Here is a 25,879-nt window from a genome sequence, read left to right as displayed (position 1 = left end):
TAGTATATAAGTTAAAAATGAAGGATTGTTTTAAACTTTTTTTCAAATGAAAAGAGTACAATTTAATGCTTTTGGGTAGAGATGAAACATAAAAACTCAAAATTGGGTACAAATGGTGTTTTTAAAAGGTCAGAGTATAAACGAAAAAAAATACAAGGTGGTTTTTTTTTAAGAAATTAAGCCATTTTAAATCACCACAAAATTTAATTGATTGTTGTCTATCTAGGATAATTTATACCAACTACTTTTAGACTATCATCTCCTTTGCACCGCCGCTAATTAATTATTTTTTTTATTATTTATATTTCATTTTTATCAATTTACATAATGTCGCACATGCCAATTGAAATTTTATACAAATACCTAAAAAATTTACATGGTACCGTATGGTCAAATTAAACCTTTAAACATTCACACAAAATTGCCATTATCATGTTGGAGCATTAAAAATAAATTAAAATATGATGCAAAGAAAACGAAAACGGACACCGGAAAATGTTTTTTTAATACAAAAAGCAGAAACGTGGGTCAAACATGAAATTAATAAAAATAAAGGTCATTTAATTAAAAGTCTAATTATATTTTTTTATAAAAAAAATACTATTACATTATATAAAATAAGTCATTTAAATAAAAGTATAATTATATTTTTTTGTGTTTAAAAAGAAGAAATTTATTTGTTTATTATAACTATAGTGAATAATAAAGTATATTGGTAAATATATATCTATGGACAATTCATTAAAAAAAGTACTAGGAAACATTTTTTTTATTAAAAGACGAGTTTCTAATTAACTTTTATTATTTGTGGAAACGACTCCAAAATATTTTCAAAGAGTTCTTAAAGTTTTAAAAATGGAAACGTTTTCGGAACAGAAAAATATACCTTTTTCAAGATTTTTGTGCAGGATATATGTAAAGTTTAGAGACGGTTCATAAAAAGATTAAAGATCGGAGATAGTGTAAATTATCCCGTCCATTATACAAATAATCAAGAAACTGAGATTCTAAAAGTGAAGAAAGTCCAAAATGGCTAAAAAGTTGAAAAGAGAAGTTTTCCAATGACATACCATGTGAGGGAGGGCCCAAAAGAAATTATGTTATTACATTTTAAGTCTTCAAGATGAGTTTCTTTCGCTTTTACTAAATACTAAAACTTTATGATATAGAAAAATCAAAAAAGGGTACAAATGAATTTTTTTTTAGGTCAGGGTATAAACGAAAAATTGTTTTAAGGTGGGGTTTTTTTAAATAATTAGGCCTAAATAATATATAGTACTTATCATATAGTATCAGTATGTAGTTTGTTTGTCAAAAAAATCTTTTTGTTACGGTACAATAAACACAGTTTTTCAATAATAACGAGTAAATTATTTGAAAAGAAATGATGATACAACAATACAATAGTGTATAAAAACTTTTTTTATAGACCACCCATTTACAATTATAATATAAAAATTTTCATCAAAAAAAATCTTTATAATATAAAAATTGAAATTTAATTTTTAAAAATCGGAAAATTAAATAAAAAATATTGTATCGTTTCTATCATCACTTGAAAAATAACTTAATGCATGTCTAAAAGTCTAGTAATCCCCTTCAAAAATTAAACAATGACTATCCGAATAATAACTCTTCCATCGACGTTCGATGTAGTACTTCAACGGTTCTACCACAATCGGCTCCACCACTTCATTAAAAATTAAATGCCGATAGTCTCCAACAATAGTATACTTCATATTAAGAAAAATATGATTAGAATAGGAAACACATAATTAGGGTAATTATCAGTAGACTGAATTTATTTATCATCATAAATTCAATTACTGTAGCAGGAGTATTTATTATCAACTGACTGAATTAATTATTTTTTGAGACGACTGACTGAATTAAATTCACTTGTCCCATGTATTGTGTTTCCAATAAGGAATACATTTCATCCCATTTAATTCCCAAACTTCAAGATTAATAAATATGCAACTTAATTAAAAATTATAGATGTGGGACCAACAAAGGGCAGTTTAGGCAACATAGCTATCAAAAGTATGGACTGTATATAAATATTTTATTGGTTTATATACTCAGTAATCAGCAGTTAATGGAAGCTAGCTAAGAACAGAGCAGAGAGTGTGAAGTAGAAGAAAAAAAAATGATAATCTTACTAAATTAATTTCAATCTTAACCTATAGTTAAGATTGAATCATTAAGCTGATCAAATCTGATTTTGATTCTCCAGTTTGCGAGATTAAATTAAACACATTTACTTAATTAGTTTATCCAATTTGTTTGTGAATAATATATTAAAAATAGTAGAATGACGGAGTCACCGGAGAATTGTAGTGTGAAAGTGGCAGTTCATATACGGCCGCTTATCGCCGATGAGAGAATTCAAGGTTGCAAAGAATGTGCTACTGTTACTCCTGGAAAACCACAGGTAAATAATTCACGCACTTTGTTCTTTAATTTTAGTAATTTTTTGAATTAATTATGGATATAGATTGTTTTTGTTTGTTTATTTGTTTTTAATTTGGCTCATTATGTGATTAGGTTATATCTTCAAAATTTGTGTTGTTTATAATTTATTTTCTGCTTAGACTATTAATATGCTCTATACTTTTGCTTTATTAAATTTTTGAATAGAAAAAAAAATGAAGTTTGTTTATGAATGTTTTGAGATGAGCATGCATTTTATCTTGAAAATGAGAATTAATGTTCTCTTTTTATTTATTTGTTTGTGGCTTAATTGCTTAAAAAATCACGAACTTTAGCGTATTTTGCAATTTTAACACGAACTTTCAATTTTGGCAATGTCGGACAGTAACTTTTAATTTTTTGCAATTTTAAACACCGAGCGATTTTCCGTGAATAAAATGCTGATGTGATGTCAGTACAGTGTTTATTCCGGTGACCAAATTGCTCGGTGTTTGGAATTGCAAAAATATGACAGTTCATGTATTAAATTGCTAAAATAGAAAGTTCGTGTTAAAATTGCAAAATACGCTAAAGTTCGTAATTTTTAAGCAATTAAGCCTTTATCTTTTTATATTTTTTCTGGATAGATTATGTGTGTGTGTGTATCAATAGTGCATGAAATTCCTTCTCTGGAATAACTCACATGCAAGAGTAAGTTGACTTGTAAGTACTGAATTATATTGGATTGAGTTCTTGCCTTTTTTAGATTTTACAAACAAGGGAGTTGCTGACTTTTTGTGTCATATTTGAATTTTGTCATTTTATTTGACTATGGTGTAGGTGCAAATTGGTACACATTCTTTTACATTTGATCATGTTTATGGAAATGGCGGTTCTCCATCGTCTTCCATGTTTCAAGAATGTGTTGCTCCACTTGTTGATGGACTATTTCAAGGTTACAATGCTACAGTACTTGCATATGGTCAGGTATATGTTTCACTATAACAATTGTAATTTGCTTCAATCTGAAAGTGATTTTTCAATTTTACGTTTTTATATGGATTAGTATTTACATAACGGGTTGCAGACTGGATCAGGGAAAACATATACAATGGGAACTGGCTTTAAAGATGGCTGCCAGAATGGATTGATTCCACAAGTTATGAATGTAATTTTCAACAAGATTGAAAAATTAAAGCATCAAATCGAATTCCAGTTGCACGTGTCTTTTATAGAGGTATATTTGCTGTATTTTTTTTCTCTCAAGTTTACTATGTGGAATGTCTATTAATCTTGTGCAAAAAAAATGTATGCACTGATTTTCTAGGCTAGTTGTGTCCATGAGAAAATCCATTTTGATGACTGAAAAAATAAATGATATAGTTAAATAAAGTTCTTTGTTGGCTATAGAAGTAATGAAGTATGATTACTTTGTCCTTGGCTTTGGCTCAAAAGCTGGTCTTTGGGTCTATTAACTTTCTGAAATTCATAACTTGTACATGTACAATATAAATTTTTTATACTTGTGCTATAGCAACTGTTATTCATTGTTTCTACCATGAAGTAATAGGCTCAGGTCATTTTCTGATGTTCTACTTTACTGGTTCTCTGAGTTATGTAGAAAATATTTTTCTTTGTTGAGGTGTTAATCTTAGAAGGTATCACTACTAGGCCTATTCCGTTCTATGGAATCTACATTGACCTAAAAGATGAAAATAATTGAAATTCCTGATCTGGAAATAAGCACGGCTGCTTAATGTTTCCTTAAAATACTATCCAATGCTACATTTCGCATATGGACTGCACTTTTTTCTGCGTGTACCTGTTTTCTCCTCAAACTTACAGTTGGGATTTGATTTTGAAGATTTTAAAGGAAGAAGTAAGAGACTTGCTGGATTCTGTTTCTTTGAACAATATAATGCTTGCTAATGGACATTCTGGGAAAATTTCTGTTCCGGAGAAGCCTCCTATACAAATTCGTGAATCATCAAATGGAGTTATAACTCTATCAGGATCAACTGAAATAGCTGTTAGTACATTACAGCAAATGGCTGCTTGCCTGGATCAAGGATCATTGAGTAGAGCAACCGGAAGTACAAATATGAACAGTCAGTCTAGGTAAACCTTCATATTTTTATTTTTCTTGCCTAGTTTTAGATTTGATTCTGATTTATATAACCTTCTTATTCAAGCCAATTTGTGCTAGTTCAGATTTGTGTAGATATCATAGTATAATACTGTTTGCTGATCTCTGAGTCTGTCCCCGTAAAGTAAAGTTGGGCAGATATAATGTTCATAAAGAAGTTCTTAGTATCAGTTTTAGCTCTGTTGTTTTATCCTTTTTCAATCTCGTCAGGGGTTTGCTTAAAGAGAATCTATTTTAAATGGAATAAAATATTCTTAAAAGAACCAGAAGAGGCCGTACAACATGGTGCATTCTCATAAAAGAATTTCAACCACATAGAAGAAAGTTAATGTCATTTTTCTGTAGCAATCTTTGAGACGAGCATCTTTAATTACTGCATTTTTCATAAGTTGTATCTTCTCTCCAAATAGAATATTTCCCATTTTGGTTGTGGAAGTGCAGTTCTATCACTATTTGTACTTTAAATTAAGGATTTCAGAAGCCACAAACATTTCATTTAGCAGTAATCATAATCTAATGGCATGTCGTTCCTTCTGCATGTTAATAAAAGTCGGTCGCATGCAATTTTCACCATCACTTTAGAACAGACGCGCAAACTGCATTCAGTTTCTCCTATTAATGACACTCCAGATGAGGGTTTGGGGGAAGAGTATTTCTGTGCAAAGCTTCATTTGGTAGATCTAGCCGGATCTGAACGGGCAAAAAGAACTGGTTCTGATGGTCTACGTTTGAAAGAAGGTTGGTAAACATATATCACTTTTATGTTTGGATTGCTTTATAATCAGCAGTTATTTGTATCACAATCATGATAATTTGTTTTTATTTTTCAAACAGGTATACACATAAATAGGGGGCTTCTTGCACTTGGGAATGTCATCAGCGCACTTGGAGATGAGAAAAAGAGAAAAGAAGGAGTGCATGTTCCTTACAGAGACAGCAAACTTACTCGACTCTTGCAGGTTAGTCTGGCTTAGTTTAGGCTGCACTAACTTATATTAACACATAGGTTGCAAACATCTCTTATGTATGTTTGTTGTTCTTAAAGCAGTCGGCCATGCAAATTAAATAGAGCCATTTAGCCTAATCCATACATGATCATATTATCACAGTTTGATGAGTTTACAACATTACAGCAACAACTCAGATTGTATATGATAGGAGTTTTTATAGTAACAGTTATCTTTTTTTTTGGTAATCAATTAATTCTTTTTTCTGAGTGAAGTATAAAGTTTATATGTTCCATAGGTCTCTTGACTTGTTGGTTCCTGTTATGACCCGTTGATATGGATCGAGTCACAGGGCGATGACCTTCTATTGAAGGTTGTCCTGTTCTTGATTTGTTACGTTTTCGAGCTATGGTGATTGTTGGAGCTCAAACGGAGAGCTGCCTATCCGGGAACTCGTTAGAGAGAGTTGCCTATCTGACTTGTTTGTAATTTTCGATGTCTTTATTAATATGCTGAAACAGCTATATATATAATACAATAGTCTTGGGTAGCAAGACTCCTAATAGAACTAGGAAATAGATTACTAAATAAGAAGATTCCTAATTAGAATATAACTAGGAAAGATAACAATACTAAATGATACAAGTCGATCTTTAAGGGGTCGCCTGTACTATTTTTCCTGCACAAGTAACAAATATAAGCTCAAAGGACCTCAGGCTTGCTCAGCCTGAAAGCCACTCCGATGCTTAAGTCAGAGAGGGTTTTTTGGTAGGTAAATGAATGTAAGAGTATTTAAGTCTGATTTCTGCTTACCCTTCTCAGCGTTCGGTGGCTTCCTTTTATAATGAGTTTAAGGCGGTGGTTATCTGGTAAATCGTGGGTTTGCCCCACGATTATTGATAATGGTGAAGGCACGTTTCCGATTATCCCGGGTAGTGGGTGTCAGGGAACGGAGTGGATGAGGTCGCCTAGATGGCAGACCGGGATGAGTCCGCCCGAGACAGATATGGGCGATGGGAGATTTGGAGGCTCGTTGGGCGAGCATAGCATTCGTTAGGCGATGCTTGGAGTTCGAATATTATTAGGTCGGTATCAGATGTCCCCCCCTTATAATCTTGCTAAGTCAAAGACTTGAAGCGCCAATTTTCAAAATTCGAATTTCCGAAATTTTCGAAACAACTTGAATTTCAAACGTTTCCTGCAACGGTTACGAATCTGAAGCGTTTTTTGACTATAAAAGAACGCGACTTTTGGTTTTCCATTGATTATTTCGAGGAGTTTCCTGCTGTCAGGCATTCGAGTGTATAAAAGAGGTACATATTCTTTAATTAAAAGTTTTTTACTCTTAATTTTTCTCTCTGCTTTTCTGTTAATTTTCTCTTTGATTCTGTATTTCTGTTGACGTATTTCTCCAGCCAGGTTTTCTTCGAGTTACATAGCACCAGACTTTCTCTTTTAATCAGTAAGTGGTTTAGCTATTTTTGTTTGTCTTCTTGTTTCCTTCTTCTTGTTTGCCTTCAGATAGTATATTCTTAGGATGTCTACATTAAGGATTTCAATGTCTTCCCCTTCTTCTTCCTCTTCTTCTGAGAGTTCTGCCAGTGACCCTACTTACCCTGCTCCTCTTGCCACCCTTGTTGAGTTGTCATCTGACGAGGAAGGGTTGTCTCAGAAGGTGATCCCTGATAGTGAGGAGGGTGTTGATGACAGAGGGCCAGAGGGCGAGGTTCCCCTTGAGGACGTTGGTGGAGATGAGGGTGGAGATGGTGAACTGGGTGATGACGAAGGAGACGAGGAGGATTTTGTTTTTAAAAGACGTAAAGTCTCCTCTGGGACATCTTCTAGTAAGAAAAAGCCCTTGTCTGAGTGGCCTATCAGTCTGGGTCAAGAAGCCCTAGTTTGGATTAGGGCGAGGTACGAAATTCCCCCCTTCATCAGCCTTCGGATTCCATCTGAGGGTTCGGCTGTTAGCCAGGTCTTGAAGGATGATGAACAGTTGCTTTTTGTTGACGATTTTGAGGCGGGTTTGAGGCTACCACTCGACCTCTTTACCCAAGAAGTGTTCGATAATTTTAAGATCCCCTTGGGTCAACTCCATCCTAATGCCCACCGTCACTTGACCGGAGTTTTTATTCGTGGTCTCCAACTGAAGAGACAGGTGGGCTACGAGATTGTTAGGGCGATCTATTCTCTGGGGAGGAAGAAAAGCGACGAGTTCTTCTACTTGCAACCCGGGAGATCTCCCTTCACTGGCCTTCCCAATTCTTTGAAGCGGTGGAAAGGTAACTTCGTCATCGCCAAGAAGGAAGGGGGTTGGGGCTCCATTCCGAATGTTTTTGTGGAAGGGCCCCTTAAGTTGGAAAAGGCGAACCTGAGCGAGGTTGATAAAGAGACGTTGCGTCTGCTTCGAGGTGGCGCTAAGGTGCACGTAGTGAATCTGATAAATTCCTATTTCGGCTGGGACCAAAGTGTCGCCTCTAAGAGAAATAAGAGAGTGCAGGGTGAAAAAGGGGGAAAGAGGAAGAAGAGTGAGGACAAGAGGGAGACATCGCCCGATAATGGAGACGAGTTCCCTGATATGGGCGAACCACTGCTTTCTTCCCCTCTTAATATTTCTTCTATGCCTCTTAGTCCTTCTGGTACCTTGTTTGTACCATGAAGTTTTTATTCCCTTTTAATTTTTGTGAAGCGTTTTTTTGAATTTTCTTTCCTTTGACTTTTCAGTGCCGAACTTCAAGGAACTTCAGCAGAAGGTCATGGAGGACAGGAGAGCTCGTCGAGAGGCTCGAGAGAGGGAGGCCCTTCCCCAAGCTGATCCCAAGCCGTCTTCTGAGGCTAAGAAGGCGCCTGCTAAGAAAGGAGGCGATGTTCCTTCCACGGCTGGAGGCAAGCCACCTTCTTCTCAGAAGGGTGATGATTCTGCTCCCACTCCTAGGGTGGTGCTACCGGGTTTCCAGATAAAGGAACCTGTCACTGGCCCTCCTCCTCCTGCTGTTCCCTCTTACACTGGTAAGGGGAAGGATAAGATGGAGGTTCCTGCGAAGGAGAAGCTTTCCCGACCCCTTCCTCCGGCTCCCCAAACTGCCCCGGCTGCTTCGACCGGTAGCAAAAGGCGAGCTCCTTCTTCAGGGGGCGAAGATACTGAGGGGGAGGGACCTTCGATGAAAAGGCCTAAGAGGGATGTGATGGTGACTCAGGTCGACCTGCTCCTTCAGAAGTATGGGGCCGATGCCACTGTACGTTGTCCTGCCGTTACCCATGACATCTTCCGGGGTTCCTGCTGCCCTTCGGACGTTGACTATTATTTGAAGAGGCCGGACCACGCACTGATGGACGATTGTTTTTCCAACCTGGCAAAGGTTTGAATTTTCTATCTTTAGCATTTTGCCTTCTTCTTCCCGTGATGGTTATTTTCTAACTCAGTTTTATTTTATGTTTAGGTTGCCTATGCCATCCGTCAATACCGCTCCAACCGTCTTAACGACGATGAGATGCAGGTGAAGTTGAAGACGGAGTACAAGCTGTTGAAGGGAAAGTATGACTCCCTTCGCAGCGAACATGGCAGGTGTACTCAGAAGCTGGACTCTCTTCGTGCTGATGTTGATAGATTATCCAGGGAGAGGGAGAGTGCTGTGAAGCAGCAGCGGGTGCTGTCTGAGGAGGTCGCCCGCCTTAAGAAGGAAAATAAAAATCTGGCGGCAGAGGTGGTGTTGAAAAGCACTGATTATGACGATCTCAAGAAGGAGTTCGATACCACCGTCACGGCCCTTAACGATAAAGTCTCAGTTGCTGAGAAGAGGCTTTATTTGAAGCGAGGCAGGCTGATTCGTGAGAAGGAGAGGCGTCGCCGTAACACCGCCCAGCTAGCCAATGATCTGACTGACTTCACTGAAGCCATCGTGGGTACCTACTTGGAGCGTCATCCTGATGGGGACGTTGAATTCTTATATGGCTTTCCCGAGGGGGTTAACAGTGAGAGTGAGCCAGATTCTCCCCAAGACTTGTTTGTCTCCATCAAGTCTGAAGATGGTGGAGGTGCTGCTGAGGTTGCCGAACAGTCTGCCCAAGGGGTCCAGGGACCTGCCAAGGCTGGCGAGAAGCCTCTTGTTCCCGGTTTGGGGGGTAGTCCTGAGGAGAAGGACTTCGGCTTGCTTATATCTTCGGAGCGGCCTTTTGCTGCTCTGGACTTATTGGATCGGCCTTCTGACCTGGAGTCTATCCTTCCAGGGTCCGATCCTCTTAGTCTTGCCGATGTCCCTTCTCCCACCCGTTCTGGCAACATTCATGTCGATGCTTCTTCTTCAGCCAGGCGGGATTCGCAGGAGGGGCTATCTGTCCCCAATACCTTGGAGGGGAACAAGGAGGCTGCCCCGGAGAAGGTTGAGCCAGAGATCATCAAGCTTTAGATTCCCCTTTTTTTTTGTTATGCACTTTGTACATTTGTATCTTTTCTTTTGTTAGGAATTTTATTTTCCTTTGTAATTTCATGAGGGGCATTTGCCCTCTTTTTAATATATATCTTTTTTTTTTTTATTTTTGAGACAGTTAGCTTCTATGTTCTCTTTATTTTAGGCGATATATATATTTCGACTGTGTATTTTCCTTTTTTGGGAATGAACTCGTCAGTTCTCCTCTTTGGAAATATTTTAAGTAATCAACAACTATGGTAAAGAGATGATATCTGTGGAAATTCCTTGTCCGAGCAAGGGTAAATTAAAATACTTGCATAAATTCAAATACAGTAATGTGATGAAATATCACTTGTAGAAATTGAAATAATGCTGTGATTAAACATCACTTGGAGGAATTGAAATACAATATTGAAACTGAACACTGCTTGACTAATTATACTACTTCTTAAGGAATAACTAATCATGTCTGATGGCGACCCATTGTGACTAAATTTTCCTCAAGTTGTTGGCGTTCCATGTCCTTGGTATGATTCTTCCCATGGAGTTGGTGAGTTTAAATGTTCCTTCTTTGATGACCTCGCTGATGGTGTAAGGTCCTTCCCAGTTTGGCTGCAGTTTTCCACTTCCTGCTTCTCCTTTTTTGACTTCGGTTTTTCGCATGACTAGGTCGCCTAGTTTGAATTTTCTTTTCTTTACATGGCTGTTGAAATGTTTGGCCATCTTTTGTCTGTAGGCTTCCATCCTGATGTCTGATCTGTTGATTTTTTCAACCAGGAGATCTAGATTGTTCCTGAGCTCTTCTTCGTTTTCTTCTAGGTTTAGCTGGTTGTCTTCTGTCCTTGGCGTGGGTGCGCCGATCTCTACAGGGATTACAGCCTCCGTTCCATAGGCTAGGGCGAATGGAGTTTCGCCCGTTGATTCTCTAGGGGTGGTACGGTAATTCCATAGGACACTGTAGAGTTCTTCTACCCATCTTCCTTTGCACTCGTCTAGTCTTCTTTTTAGTCCGGCCAGTAGGATTCTGTTGGCCACTTCGGTTTGCCCATTCGATTGTGGATGGTAAACCGAAGTGAACCTTAGGTCGATTTGATACTCGGCACAAAACTTTCTAAACTTTGCTGAGTCGAACTGCTTTCCGTTGTCTGTGATCAGCACCTTCGGTATTCCAAACCTGCACAAGATAGATCTAAAGAAAAAGTTAGTTATGCGTTGTTGTGTGATTTTTGCCAGTGGTTCCGCTTCTATCCATTTGGTGAAGTGGTCGATTGCCACTACTAGGAACTTCCGTTGTCCTGTCGCCAAAGGGAGAGGTCCCAGGATGTCCATACCCCACTGGGCGAACGGCCATGCACTGCCGATGGGTTTCATTTCTGAAGCTTGCTTTCTTGGTACCAAGGCATGTTGCTGGCAAGGCCAGCATCCCCTTACTAGCGTTGTAGCTTGTTCTTTCATCGTGGGCCAATAATAGCCTTGTAGTAGTGCTTTCCTGACCAGTGTTGATGCTCCGTCATGTGCTCCGCAGGTCCCCTCATGTAATTCTTTCATGATGTACTCCCCTTCTTCTTTGTTCACACATCTTAGCCAGGGATGGGTGAATGACCGTTTGTACAGCTGGCCGTTGTATATTCCGAACTTTGATGAAAGTATCACTATCCTTTTGGCTTCCTTCTTATCCTCGGGGAGTATTCCATTAGCCAGGTATGCTGTGAGGGGGGACATCCAGGTTTCTTCCCCTTCTACCATAAGTACTTCGCCTTCCTCAATTTCTTCTTGAAAGCTAGGTTGTCGTTTGATTTCATGAGGAATGTTTCTCATTGGGTCGTAATTCTTCGTTGCTGCCCACTTTGCCAATTCGTCGGATCTTCCATTCATTGCTCTGGGTATTTGCTGTAGCGACCAGGATCGCCCATTATTGGCAAAGAAGGGTTTGGCCTGCTTGGCGTACTTCTTCAATGTAGCTTCCTTTACCTCGAAGTTCCCCGAGACTTGGTTCACGACCAGTTGTGAATCACTGCAGATCTGGACTTCGGAGATGTTGAGCTCTTCGCATAGTTGCAACCCTGTTATCAGCGCCTCATATTCCGCAACGTTGTTGGAGGCTGGAAACTCGAGTCTTGCTGAGTATTCCATTTGGATTTTTCCTGGTCCTTTGAGCACGACTCCGATGCCTGCTCCTTCTCCGCAAACTGCTCCATCGACGTGCATCTCCCAGGGAGTCGTTTTGTCCTCCATGGGTTCTTTGAATGTTAGTTCAGCGAAGAAGTCGGCTAGTGCTTGTGCTTTCAGTGCTTTCCGAGCTTCATAGATAACACCCAGACTTCCTATTTTGACGGCCCATTCTGCTATGCGTCCACTTGTTTCTGCCTTCTGGAGGATTTTTCGTAGTGGTTGGTCGGTCCGTACAATGACTTGGTGTCCTTCGAAGTAATGTCGGAGCTTGATGGTGGCGGTGTATACGCATAGCGCCAGCTTCTCCAACTTCGGGTATCTCAGCTCCGCATCTCTGAGTACTTTGCTGATGTAGTAGATCGGGTATTGTTCGCCTCCTTTTTCCGACACCAATACTCCTGCTATTGTTTCGTCAGAGCAAGAGATGTATAAATATAACACGTCGCCCGGATCTGGTCTAGCCAACAGTGGGGGCGAGGATAGGAAGCTTTTCAATTCTTCAAACGCCTGCTGGCATTCTGCGGTCCATGTGAAGTTCTTGATCTGTTTCAGGGTTTTGAAGAAAGGCAGGCATCGTTTTGCCGAGCAGGACATGAACCGACCTAGAGCCGTGATCCGACCGTTGAGCTTCTGGACTTCATGTATGCTCCGTGGCGGTGTCATCTTTAAGACCGCTTCGATTTTATCTGGGTTAGCCTCGATACCCCTCTGAGAGACCATGTACCCCAAGAACTTGCCTGCCGGTACTCCGAATACGCACTTTTCCGGATTGAGTTTTAGCTGGTATCTCTTTAGCGTCTCCAGGACTATCTTCACATCTGTTGGGTGGTCTTCAGCTCGGATGCTCTTGATAATCATGTCATCCACATAAACTTCCATGTGTTTTCCTATCTGATCTCTGAATATTGAGTTCACCAGCCGCTGATATGTGGCTCCTGCGTTCTTCAGACCGAAGGGCATCATCTTGTAACAAAATAATCCCTGGTCCGTTATGAAGGCCGTCTTCTCCTGATCTTCAGGTGCCATGGGTATCTGGTGATATCCCGCCTTGGCGTCTAGGAATGTATAGAGGGCGTGACCTGCTGTGGAGTCTACTAACTGATCAATGTGTGGAAGTGGGAAACTATCTTTGGGACATGCTTTATTCAGATCTGTGAAGTCCACGCACATTCGGTAAGTGCCATTGGACTTTTTTACCATTACCACATTTGCTACCCACTTGGGGTAATAGGCGTCTTTGATCACGTTTGCTGCTTTTAACCGGGCGATCTCTTCTGCGATGGCAAGTTGTTTTTCGGGCGAGTGCCTTCTCTTCTTTTGTATTACTGCCTTCGCGTCGGTCGCTATGTTTAACCGATGACATATGACGTCCGGGTCTACTCCGATCAATTCGTCTGTTGTCCAGGCAAAGGAGTCTCCAAGCGATCTGAGGTTTTCGGTCAGAGATCGTCTGATTTTTTCTTCTAGCTCATCTCCCACTTCTATCTCCTTTCCTGGGGATAATTCGATTTTCTCAGTTCGCCCATAATGCTCCGCCCTTTCCTTCTTCTCTGGAGGTTCCATTGTTAGTACTGGCAAGGTTATATGTACCTTCCTGAGAGCTGTAAAGTATGCTTCTCTGGCTGACTTTTGGCATCCTCTGACTTCGGCATCGCCTTCTCTGGTTGGGATTTTCATCAGTAGGTACCTCATGCAAATGGATGCGCATGTATCGTGCAAGAGTGGCCTTCCGAGAATTGCATTGTATGCGAAATCCATATTGACCACCATGAATTCTGCTCGGATCTCTTTGTAGATCTCTCCATCCCCCAGTTGGATGTTTATCTCCAGTGATCCTTCCACCTGTACAGATTTGCCTCCTAGTCCCACTAGTGGAGTAGTAACATGTGTCAAATTTTCTTTCTTGAGCCCAATTCTGCCGAACACCTCCATCGTGATCATGTTTACCGAACTTCCCGTGTCTACGAGCATCCGAGATACCTCGAAATTGTTGAGTCGCCCCTTGACAACTAGGGCGTCCTCATGGGGGACTGATAAGCCATGACTATCGACCTCCGAAAAAGATACGCTTCTGAATTTCTTAGCATTCGGTGCACCTGGGCTAACCGAGTAGACTGTTCTTGCAGCTTTCTTCCTTGTAGTATTGCTGTCTCCTCCGGTCGATCCGCCCATTATTACATTAACCACGCCTGCTGGCTCTGGTCTGGGTCTTCTGGCGATTTCTTCTTTCCGCTCTTTCTTTCTTTCTGATTCTGTCTCTCTGGCTTCGGTGTCCCTTTTTACGAACTGGGAAAGGGATCCCCTTTCTATCAATTTCTCTATCTCCTCCTTCAGGTGCCAGCATTCATCTGTGGTGTGGCCGTTGTCTCTGTGAAATTCACAGTATTTGCTATTGTCTCTTTTGCTGGCTGATGCAACGTTCATCTTCCTTGGCCATCTGACCTTCTCTCGACTGTCTTTTACCCAAAACAGTACGTTGGTTCTGGTTGTGTTCAGGGGCGTATATCGCCTATCTTCGTCTTTTTTCCTTTTGTTTCTGAAATGGTCATTGCCTTTTTCTCCGAACCTCTTTCCTATGGGCGATCTGTCCCCATTTCTTCTTTCTGCAAACGTTCGTTCTTCTACCCGTCCGAGGCGATTCTCTATTTCTCTCTGGCCATCATCCACCCTGATCTGTGTATGTGCGATGGTCATCAGTGTGGTAAATGATTTTGGTGATTTAGCCAATAATTCCTTTCGTAGGTCGGAGTTGGTAGTTCCATTGAGTAATGCTGTGTAGGCGATCTCCTGGCTCAGGTCTTCTATCTGCATCGCCTCCTTATTGAATCTTTCTACGTACTTCCTGAGTGTCTCTCCTTCCCATTGCATGATGGCCAGCAGATCTGTGGATAGCTTCTTTTGAGGGATGCATGCTACGAATCTAGCCTGAAAAAGTCCTGAGAATTGTTTGAACGTCAGTACTGATCCTGGCTTTAAACTCTGGTACCATTCCTGCGCCAGACCTTTTAAGGTAGTAGGAAAAAGTTTACATAGTACGTGATCCAAGTTTGTCTGAACATTGATCACCGCTTGGAATTTGTGAATATGGCTCTTGGGACAGCCTGTTCCATCGTACGACTCCAAATTTGGGGGGTATCTGAACTTTGTAGGGAACTCGTGAGAGATGATGAAGTCTGCGAGTGGTGAGTCACTTCGAAGAGAGATGTCCACGTCTTCACATCTTATTCCAAGCCTGCTCATGACTTGGCGGACTTTTTCCTCCAGATGCTCTTCTCCGCCTTTGAGGGTGTGTTGTTCATCCATCCAACGTTCTTCGTCTGGAATTATGATGGGGGCATTTTGTTTCCTTGCGGAATTTTCAGGGGCATCTTCCTCTCGCATTGGTTCTTTTCCCTTGTCCATGGTTGACGTTGACTTCTGTACTGGTGATTTCGCTGATCCCTGTTCTGGCGATTTTAACGAGATACTCTGTTTGATATCTTTGAGTAGACTGGTGATTTCTAGGAAAGCCTTGAACATTGCTTGGTTGTTGATTGGCCCTTCATCTGGTGCTATGGCTATCGGAGGCATCGTCTGTCTTATCGCCAGGGGGTCGCTGGTTTCTCCTTCTTCGCTGGTTGGGGGAAACAGATTTAGGGCCGGTGGTTCTGTTTCCCTGTCTTCTCGGTTGGTAGCTGGTAGAGTATTATCTTGTGGGGGATCCATTCTTGAAAAAGCAAATTCTGAAAAGTATCTAAAAGGAACGACGAAACTAATAAGTTCCACGTTCACCGCACCAAATGATACAAGTCGATCTTTAAGGGGTCGCCTGTACTATTTTTCCTGCACAAGTAACAAATATAAGCTCAAAGGACCTCAGGCTTGCTCAGCCTGAAAGCCACTCCGATGCTTAAGTCAGAGAGGGTTTTTTGGTAGGTAAATGAATGTAAGAGTATTTAAGTCTGATTTCTGCTTACCCTTCTCAGCGTTCGGTGGCTTCCTTTTATAATGAGTTTAAGGCGGTGGTTATCTGGTAAATCGTGGGTTTGCCCCACGATTATTGATAATGGTGAAGGCACGTTTCCGATTATCCCGGGTAGTGGGTGTCAGGGAACGGAGTGGATGAGGTCGCCTAGATGGCAGACCGGGATGAGTCCGCCCGAGACAGATATGGGCGATGGGAGATTTGGAGGCTCGTTGGGCGAGCATAGCATTCGTTAGGCGATGCTTGGAGTTCGAATATTATTAGGTCGGTATCACTAAATAAGAAACAAACTAAATAAGAAACATAATACTACTTAATAACTATTAAATAATAAACTGCCATTTAAACCTAATTGCTTGATTCTTCTTTCCTTGAATAAGACTTACCATAGAATAAGTCCATAACATCACTCCCCTCCTCCAAAAACGAGCTTGCCCTCAAGCTCGAATGATGGCCTTTTCAGGATCTCTATTATGGTTGCCATCATGAACAGTGTTTGCATCTTCCTCTGTAATAGCAACCTCAATCCAAAACAACCTTTTACATTGATGGCCTGGTGAGAATAATTCATCACAATTGTAACAAAGACCCTTGGCTCTCCTCTCTGCCATCTCTGCTCTACTTAGTTTGATAAAATGAGGAAGAGTTGAGGCAGTTCCACTTGATGTTGCTTTTGTAGCATCTGTTATTTTTAGAGGTGCCCCAAATTTTTGATTTTCAGAATATTTTTCCAGCTGTAAACGTCTCTCAAAAGCTCGAGCAAGACTCATAGCTTCCTCCAAATTTTCCGGTTTAGCCAACTCCACATCAATTTGCAACCTTTCTGATAATCCCGCCATCATTATTGCCACTTGGTGTTCTGGAATTATAGAATTAGTTCGGGATAATAACCCCTGAAATTTTTCAAGATATTCTTCCACAGTCCCGGTTTGTCTAAGTGAGATTAGCTCTCCTACCGGATTACTATGAACAGGTGGACCGAACCGCATATTGCAATATTTTTTGAATACTTCCCATCTCAAGTGTGGGTTTGCTTTTTCTAGATGAACAAACCAGAGTTGAGCAGTCCCGATTAAATGAAACGAAGCCAATCCAAGCCATTCTTCTTGTGGGGTTTTCTGGTGAGCAAAGAACTGTTCGCAACGTGTAAGCCAGCCTAGAGGGTCCTCCTTACCGTTGTAGGTGGGAAATTCTAATTTTGTATAACGCGGAACAGCCCCACTTTTTCCTTCTTTACTAGATGAATTTGCAGTTTGCTTGGAACCATGAATCTGACTGCTACTATCCTCCACATCCTTCTCTTTTGTGATTGTTTCTTCCTTTTGCTGAGACATGGCATCAACACGTGCAGATAGGGCTGCGTGATCTGCTGACAGTTTGCGCATCATCTCCAAAAGTTGTTCCATCTGAGCATGTGTATCCCCCATGACTGTTGGCTCTGATACCAAATTGTTATGACCCGTTGATATGGATCGAGTCACAGGGCGATGACCTTCTATTGAAGGTTGTCCTGTTCTTGATTTGTTACGTTTTCGAGCTATGGTGATTGTTGGAGCTCAAACGGAGAGCTGCCTATCCGGGAACTCGTTAGAGAGAGTTGCCTATCTGACTTGTTTGTAATTTTCGATGTCTTTATTAATATGCTGAAACAGCTATATATATAATACAATAGTCTTGGGTAGCAAGACTCCTAATAGAACTAGGAAATAGAATACTAAATAAGAAGATTCCTAATTAGAATATAACTAGGAAAGATAACAATACTAAATAAGAAACAAACTAAATAAGAAACATAATACTACTTAATAACTATTAAATAATAAACTGCCATTTAAACCTAATTGCTTGATTCTTCTTTCCTTGAATAAGACTTACCATAGAATAAGTCCATAACAGTTCCAACCTTTTAGAGCAAATTATTTTAACAAAGCAGTTTATCAAAGTTATTTGTTTTAGAAAGGTCAGGGGTGTAAGTTTTGGCTTTGCATCTACATTAATAAAAAGAATATCTCCCTATAAACAAATAGTGACATGACTGTCAACAATCACTTATAAGCGACTTACAATCGTAATCAAATAGTGACATGGCTCGGCCCTTCTCCCAGTGTCATGCGCATTGACACCAAACAAAATATTCTCACATGTGCATATCTTTATTTCAGCACATAATCACAAGTGAATATCACAACTCAACACCTCTCACATACATCATTACAGAGTGGCATATCACCAACATAAATCTCAAACCATTTAAGCCCAAACAAGTCACCATTTGGCCACAAAACCAAATCTCAAAACAATTTCAACAACAAACACTTTAATGCGTCGTTTACCAAATCAAATGACTATTTAGTAGCCAAAAAGGCAAATCATCACTAGCCTTTTAGCCTATCAATATCTTCCCATGTCTTAGCAGACCTATCTGTTTTTGGTTCTCTAAGCTGGATTTACTCTTTGTTGTATCAAAGAGCACATTGCTTATGTGATTTGTTAGTGTTGCTGCTCAATGTACTAGACCAATATGTTAAAATTGGCCACTAACTCTGTGCTGCTGTATAGCAATGATATGGAATTTCAGTATTAGAATGAAACAGCAAGAAGCTGCTATCTGTTTCTGAGATATGGGAATTGTAACTACAGAATAATTACTGATTTATCTTTTAAGACTTTCTGATCAAGGTACTGCTCATACTCTTTGGCAGGATTCACTGGGTGGAAACAGTAAAACTGTCATGATAGGTGATTACTTTTCACTTTTTTGTCAGAAGTCGTTCCATGTTTAGTGTCAGGAGCAGCATCTTATCTGATATGTTGAGATAAGTTGCTCTATGTTCTACAATAATAATTTTTTTATTCAACTCATCTGTAATTTTTTTTTTCTTCCAGCTTGCATCAGTCCTGCTGATATCAATGCTGAGGAAACTCACAACACACTGAAATATGCAAATCGTGCTCGAAACATTCAGAATAAGCCTGTTGTAAGTTTGTCTAAAATATTTTAATCCCTAATGATGTTTTCATTTCTTTTCATTTATTATGATCACCCCTGCGAGTTTTAAACTTGATCTGGCATGAAGTGTAACTTATAATAGTATAAATGTTTTATTCCTCTTCTTTCATGCAGGTTAATAGAGATCTAATATCCAATGAGATGCAACAGATGCGCCAGCAACTAAAGTTCTTACAAGCAGAACTTTCTGCTCGTGGGGGAAGAACTCCATCAGACGAAGTCCAGGTAAATTGCTTGTAAAAGAACTGTGAAATTTTTTTCCGTTTTCTTTTCCTACATGATAATTACAAAGATATTTCCATTTGGATTATTAATTGTACACTTACTTATATCTCTAAAAACAGGTCCTGAAGGAAAGGATTGCTTGGCTTGAGGTTACAAATGAGGACCTTTCTCGAGAACTTCATGAATATCGCAGCCGTCGTGCTGTCGTAGAGCAGTGTGAAATCAATTTCCTAGTATGTCAGTGGATAGCTACACTTATATTAATCCTAATGATATAGCTAGTGACATTTAATTTTCATTGCTAGATTTATAGTAACACATTTTAAAATTTAAATCTCAGGAAGGCTGTGCCTCTTTAGCAAAAAGTGATGGACTGAAGAGAAACTTTCATAGTATGGATTCATCTGATTATCAAATGGATGAAGACATGTCAGGTATATACTTATTTAAGTAATGCGGGGATTAGGATAAAAGGAGCTTGAGAGTGCTGCATCCTTAAATTGGGGGTTGGCTCAGAATGCACAAGTATGTTAGGAGTGTGTTAGAGGGTTTACTATATTATGCAATTCATGCATTTGCCTTGGCCACTTCACTTCCATATCATTAACAATTAGATATTGCATTCTGCAGGTGAAAGTTCCGGGGAAATTGATGAAGCAACAAGGGAATGGGAACATGCTCTCATGCAATGTACCATGGATAAAGAATTAAATGAACTAAACCGATATTTGGAGCAAAAAGAGGTTTCATTATTTTAAGAAACACATCAAATTAATGAGTCAATATATGTCTTTGCTTCATCTCCCCCCCCCCCCCCCCCCCCCCCCCCCCCCCTCTCTCTTTTAGGGTAACTTTGGCCCTCAGTCTGATTCTTTTTCTGTTTCAATGCAGTCTGAGATGAAACTTTTTGGAGGACTCGACATGGAATCTTTGAAACAACATTTTAGGAAAAAAATCATGGAACTTGAAGGAGAGAAAAGAATTGTGCAGGTTTGGTTGAATATTATTGAGTTTTATTGTTAATTGTGGCTGAATTATATCGCTGACATAACTAAAAAAAAATGCAGCAAGAGCGTGATCATTTGTTGGCTGAAGTTGAGACCCGTTCAGCTAATTCCGATGGACAAATACAGAAAGCACAGGACGGTCATTCACAGAAGTTAAAAGCACTTGAGGCACAGGTAAGCTATGTAATTTTGAGTCTAATCATCGTGTCATCCTATGTTGTCTGTTCTTTTTTTGTTAATTAATTTTTTTCTTTTAAATTCAGATTTTAGATCTTAAAAAGAAGCAAGAAAGCCAGGTTGAGCTTTTAAAGCAAAAGCAAAGAAGTGAGGAAGCAGCAAAGAGGCTGCAAGCTGAAATACAACATATCAAGTCTCAAAAGGTTGGTTTTTGTTCTCGCGTGTTTACGTTCTGCTCCTCAATAACATGTATTTTATAACTTTAGTATTTTTCTACTTTGCTCTCTTCATTATGCAGGTCCAGTTGCAGCATAAAATGAAACAAGAGTCGGAACAATTTCGACAATGGAAGGCCTCTAGAGAGAAGGAAGTGCTGCAGGTACTTCATTGCATTAAGAGTGTGTTTCTATGGATTTCTTTGATACCGTATGTTACAAAATGTTGTTGGGTGATCTTACTAGATATCTATGGTGATGGAAAATTTAAGGATGATGGAGGTGCTTAAGTTTTAGTTCAATTACTCAGAAACCTTTTATGTGTATGGCTATCCAAAATATTCAAGATTTCAACATTTTAAGAAGCCAGCTGCCTTGAACCATGAACTTTTTCAAGTATGAGTATACTAAATAGAATATCTCCAAATAAGGCATATATGTTTTAATATGTGATCTGTTTACCTGACTTCATATCGTTTTTTCTATTGTGTGCATAGGCTGCTTTAGTCATCTAAGCTCCACTAATGACATTGTATACCTTTTCAAAGCTCCAACATTCTCCATCTCATTAAAAAGGAGTAGTGAACATAATTTTTTAAAAGAATTCACGTGTGCTGCTGTTAGTACCAGACAGTTGATTTTTGGGCCCCAATCCCATGGACATATTCTACCCTAAGGCACCAGGCTCAGGTTTTAGATTTGGTATTAGAATAACTTGTGAATCCGAGTATGTAGTTAAGTGTAGTGCGGAACTACACGCGAGTTGATGGAAGCCACCTCTAGAATCTGTGCTAGTGAACTAAAACTTTAACTAGCCCGATAGACTATAATTTTGTGCCATTTTCGAACTTTGAGTTTGGTTGTAGTTTTGATTTAAACTCTGAGGAGCCACCTCTAGTGTGTCCATAACTCGCCTAGTGAACTATATCTGGGAGATTTTGAGTTTGGATTTGGTTTCTGACGAGGACGTTAGAATTTTAAGTAGGGAAAGTTGTGATACCTTATTCCACTTGAAAAATAGTGGTGAATTTGATTTGTTTATAAGAGTTTATGTATATTACTCTTGTTATCAAGTGGTTGAATTTTGGGGTCACGTGGGTAGATTCCATCCCGCACCATGGTACTGGCTGTTAGTGTAATGGGCTTGGGTTTTACAGTTGCTTGCACATCATATTGTAATGTTTACTTTACTAATCCATAAATGCTGCATTCTGGTTTTCTTCAAGCAGTTGAGGAAGGAAGGCAGGAGAAACGAGTATGAGAGACATAAACTTGAAACTCTGCATCAACGGCAGAAACTGGTAAAGATTTTAGCATTCTTATGTAGATAGAAGTCACATTTGTGTCCGTAAGCTGTCTTTCTGATTTACTTCAAGTTATGTTGCTTGTGCGATGGTAGGAAGATGATCGTCATGTTTAGGGGGTTCCAGTTGTCACTTTGATGGTTTCAGTTCAGCATTCTTTTATATCAGATACCCAAGTACTGAATTGGTTGACTATGAATATTGTTGACCCAGTTTTCGCTTATCATGCTTGGTCTATGGAAAAAATATTATAATGTAACTATCCACTTGGCTTGTTGTAAATTAATATAATTAAACTGTTTTAGGATGTGCAGATAGTAAAATTAACTAGATCTATTAAACCAGTTAATTAGGAAGTAAATAAATAAAATTGACCTATAGCTGTTCATGAACTGTCCAAAGAGTTGGAATTAAAAAGTTGTCGGTGAAGTAGAAAAAAGGGCCAATGTGGGCCTAGCTTGGATGGCTAAGGCACCTCTAAGTGCATCAAGAGGTTGTGGGTTTGAACCACGCTTCCGTAACTAACAACTAACAATTGAGACTTTAAAAAGTCGATTACCATCTTTGACAAAAACAAAAGTAGAAAAAAGGGTATTTGATACATTTTCCTCTTTCTTCAAGGTTCTTCAAAGAAAGACAGAAGAGGCAGCAACAGCTACCAGAAGGCTAAAGGAGCTTCTGGAAGCTCGCAAATCTTTTGCACGAGAGACCTCAAGTAATCCACCATCTTCTTTTTCTCTTATCAGTTGGTCTGTCAAATATGTGAACATTCTGATTTTTTTTATATCTTGCAGTTACTACTAATGGACATATGTCATCTAGTCAGGTAATTGATCCAAGGACTCGATAATTTTGTGTGTGCGTGTTATGGGGTTTCTTCAGCCTCATGGCCTTAGGACTGCACAACTTAGATCTGGTCTGCTTAAAGCGAAAAAGAAGCTGTATCCTCTTGCTATAAGGAAAATGTCATAACAATGTTTAATTTGACTTGCACTTTTAGGGAAATGAAAAATCTTTGCAGAGGTGGCTTGATCATGAGCTAGAACTAATGAAGAAAGTTCACGAAGTTCGTTTTCAGTATGAGAAGCAGAGAAAAGAGTATGTCATCTGTACTATGCTTAAATGCCATCAGTTATTACAAGTGCTTGTATTATTTAATTCTTAATACATATTTCACAGACAATCTGCAATGGCAGAGGAGTTGACCTTGTTGAAACAAGCAGATCAGTGTGGTCCTAATGAGCAAAGTCCACATAGAGTGATAAATGGACATTCTAGGTGTGTGTATGTGCCTATATGTAATTCATTTAATTATCTAATGATGACATTAATAAGATGCAGATTGGAAATATTCCGCATGACTATTTGATATTTACTGATCTGTTTTTCTTTGAACCAAATTAGAATATTGGCGATGTCACCAAATGCAAGAATGGCAAGAATAGCTTCTTTAGAGAACATGCTGACTGTATCTTCAAATGCATTGATGGCAATGACTTCACAACTTTCGGAGGCAGGCGAAAGAGAGCGTTCCTTAAATGGTCGTGGACATTGGAACCAATTACGCTCAATGGGAGAAGCTAAGAATCTTCTTCATTATATGTTTACTGCTGCTTTGGAAGCAAGGTACTTGAACCTTCATATTCTTTTTTATTTATCAAATTCATAAATTAGTTGCAATGGTTAAAAGAGTATCTGATGGGATTTTTTTGGAACTATAATGATGTCATTATTTAATGTTAACAGTTGCCAGCTTTGGGATAAAGATGCGGAAATCAAGAACCTAAAAAACCAATTGCATGAATTTGTAACCTTACTTCGACAAAGTGAGTTCCAGAGGAAAGAACTTGTGAAGGAGCAAAAGATGAGAGAACAAGCTGTTGCTATTGCCCTTGCTACATCATCTTCGGTGAGAATATATGTTTATCATTGTCTATAACTTACATCAACTGTGATATACCTTCTCAATTCTCTTGAACATAAACATTCTAAGGAATAGAACATCAATTGACATCACTTGAACATAAACATTTCTAAGGAATTAAACACCAAGTTTATAATGGTCTATTAACATGTTGCTAAAACCTGTGTTAGTTTTCATCCTTGTTAATTTTATGCAAAATCATATCTGGGTCTTTATTGCGTGCATCTTTAATTATATTTTGAAATGTGGGAAAGCAAGCATCACTGTTTTCCCATTCCATCTCAAGGCATTGGCATTCTAGATTAAACTCAAGTCCCCCTACTGCCAAGTGCCTAAGCACCATGAGATGGAAAGATTTTTGAGAGGAAGAGGCCATATTGAGTTAAATAGCGGACATGAATTTGTTTTTTTTTTTAAAGAAGAGCCAAATACACTGTTTTAACTTTCTGATGGAAATTGTCAGGGTAACTCAAGCAGTTCATCCAAGCACTATTCGGGAGATTTGGGTGGTCCCTTGTCTCCAAGATCACTTCCAGCACCAAAACAACTGAAATTTACACCTGGGATTGTTAATGGGTCTGCCAGAGAATCGGTGGACTTTCTAGGTCAGACACGGAAGGTAACTCCTTTCTTTCTACCTTTCTTGTAGATTGCAGTCTTCCATGTAACTAAGAAAATAATGTACTGTGAGTGCAGATGGTGCCAGTTGGACAATTGTCGATGAAGAAACTGGTAGCAGTTGGGCAGACTGGAAAACTCTGGAGGTGGAAGAGAAGTCATCATCAGTGGCTGCTACAGTTCAAATGGAAGTGGCAGAAGCCGTGGAAGCTCTCAGAATGGATAAAACATAGCGATGAGACAATCATGAGGTCAAGGCATCGCTCACAGGCCCTTCTTGATGTAATTTGAAGATTCTACCTTCACCAGCTCTCTTCCTGCTGCATATACAACTTGTTTGCCATCAATGCTCCAATACGTGGCTGAATGGGATCTAGAATGTGCAAAGGTATTCTTTATGTTTGACCTTATATTTTAGTTTATCAGTGTGATGCCAGGAGAACAAAACTTTTACTTTTTGCGTAGTGGGTTTAGTAGATATTTTTTATCGACATAAAATCATATAGGTTTAGTGACCCATGTTTCCCGTGTTTTTTTATATGCGTAGTTGCTAAACTTTGGTCTATACTGATTTACTATACTAATATGGTTGCTTAGCAGTAGATAGAACCAGTGTTTAGTACATGTCGACTAGAACTCGGTGAGTTCCAAGTGCTGTCTTATGAACAAGACATAATTGTTTTCATGGTTAAAAATCCAGGCTTGCTGTATCTTGGGAAGATGGTGCGTTCTCCATAGCTAGAAGCAGTGATGGGGGGGATGAGGCTCGTGCTGTATTTGGTCTGAATTGGCAGTTCTCTAACATCCTAGGATCTCGTAATGCTGATAGGCTCTGAAAAGGTTGTGGAAAATTATAACTGGTCGAGTGAGTGCACATGATCATCTATAGCGGAAGAATTAGGGCGTTGATTTTTACTGCATGATTTAGATTATTTTTTCTTGTTAATTTTGTTATATTCTTGCCATGATAGTAGATGGGAAGAAATGATTCCACCAACTGTGGATTTTGTGTAAAAGTTTGATCTCATATGTAATTATGATTTTGTTGTGATTTATTCATGTATTATTGTTCTTCCAGTTTAGGATGATTTGCTTTCTCCAGAAACTTGCAGTTTCTCTTTTCAAATCAAACAATAGAACTAGTTAGATTTCCTCTACAATTGCTCCACTTTTATGAATTCATATTTCTTCTGTTAGTCGTCCTTTGTACTACGGTTGAATGACTTCGACAATGTCTTCACGTTATTCAATGCTTGATATTCAAGCATCGATATCAAATTGTCTAAGATCGCACACAAAGGATGAGAATCTATTAAACGTAAAAATATGTGTAAGGATGAGAACCTATT

General features: G+C 39.3%; 1 protein-coding gene across 2 annotated transcripts; it reads left to right on the top strand.

Annotated features, from left to right (window-relative positions):
- Window positions 1-2,099: 2,099 nt before the first annotated feature.
- On the top strand, window positions 2,100-25,607 carry LOC126655217 (kinesin-like protein KIN-4A). 2 transcript variants are annotated; one of them, XM_050349277.1, is made up of 26 exons: window positions 2,100-2,434; window positions 3,253-3,399; window positions 3,500-3,649; window positions 4,277-4,530; window positions 5,109-5,296; window positions 5,393-5,517; window positions 18,753-18,789; window positions 18,937-19,028; window positions 19,175-19,285; window positions 19,405-19,518; window positions 19,626-19,719; window positions 19,916-20,028; window positions 20,177-20,275; window positions 20,353-20,466; window positions 20,556-20,672; window positions 20,768-20,848; window positions 21,914-21,985; window positions 22,610-22,703; window positions 22,783-22,814; window positions 22,989-23,086; window positions 23,168-23,266; window positions 23,393-23,614; window positions 23,735-23,897; window positions 24,376-24,531; window positions 24,609-24,918; window positions 25,231-25,607. In XM_050349277.1, the coding sequence occupies exons 1-25, from the start codon at window positions 2,315-2,317 to the stop codon at window positions 24,819-24,821; spliced, it is 3,105 nt and encodes a 1,034-aa protein (XP_050205234.1). In that variant the 5' UTR covers window positions 2,100-2,314; the 3' UTR covers window positions 24,822-24,918; window positions 25,231-25,607. The 2 variants fall into 2 exon arrangements, with proteins under 2 accessions (XP_050205234.1, XP_050205235.1); XM_050349278.2 differs by lacking the exon at window positions 2,100-2,434 and having other exon boundaries at window positions 3,310-3,399; window positions 3,510-3,649.
- The last annotated feature ends 272 nt before the right edge of the window (window positions 25,608-25,879 follow it).

The sequence above is a fragment of the Mercurialis annua genome, linkage group LG7 (assembly GCF_937616625.2).
Source record: "Mercurialis annua linkage group LG7, ddMerAnnu1.2, whole genome shotgun sequence".
NCBI lineage: Eukaryota > Viridiplantae > Streptophyta > Magnoliopsida > Malpighiales > Euphorbiaceae > Mercurialis > Mercurialis annua.
Note: the sequence above shows the minus strand (reverse complement) of the source record. Positions and strands in the feature narration are given on the sequence as shown.

What these genes read in the sequence shown, in the direction of transcription:
- LOC126655217 (XM_050349277.1), top strand. Translation starts at nt 2,315, where the DNA reads ATGACGGAGTCACCGGAGAATTGTAGTGTGAAAGTGGCAGTTCATATA. An exon ending in AACTTACTCGACTCTTGCAG is followed by an intron (nt 5,518 to 18,752) that starts GTTAGTCTGGCT and finishes ACTCTTTGGCAG; the next exon opens with GATTCACTGGGTGGAAACAG. An exon ending in CCCTTGCTACATCATCTTCG is followed by an intron (nt 23,898 to 24,375) that starts GTGAGAATATAT and finishes GGAAATTGTCAG; the next exon opens with GGTAACTCAAGCAGTTCATC.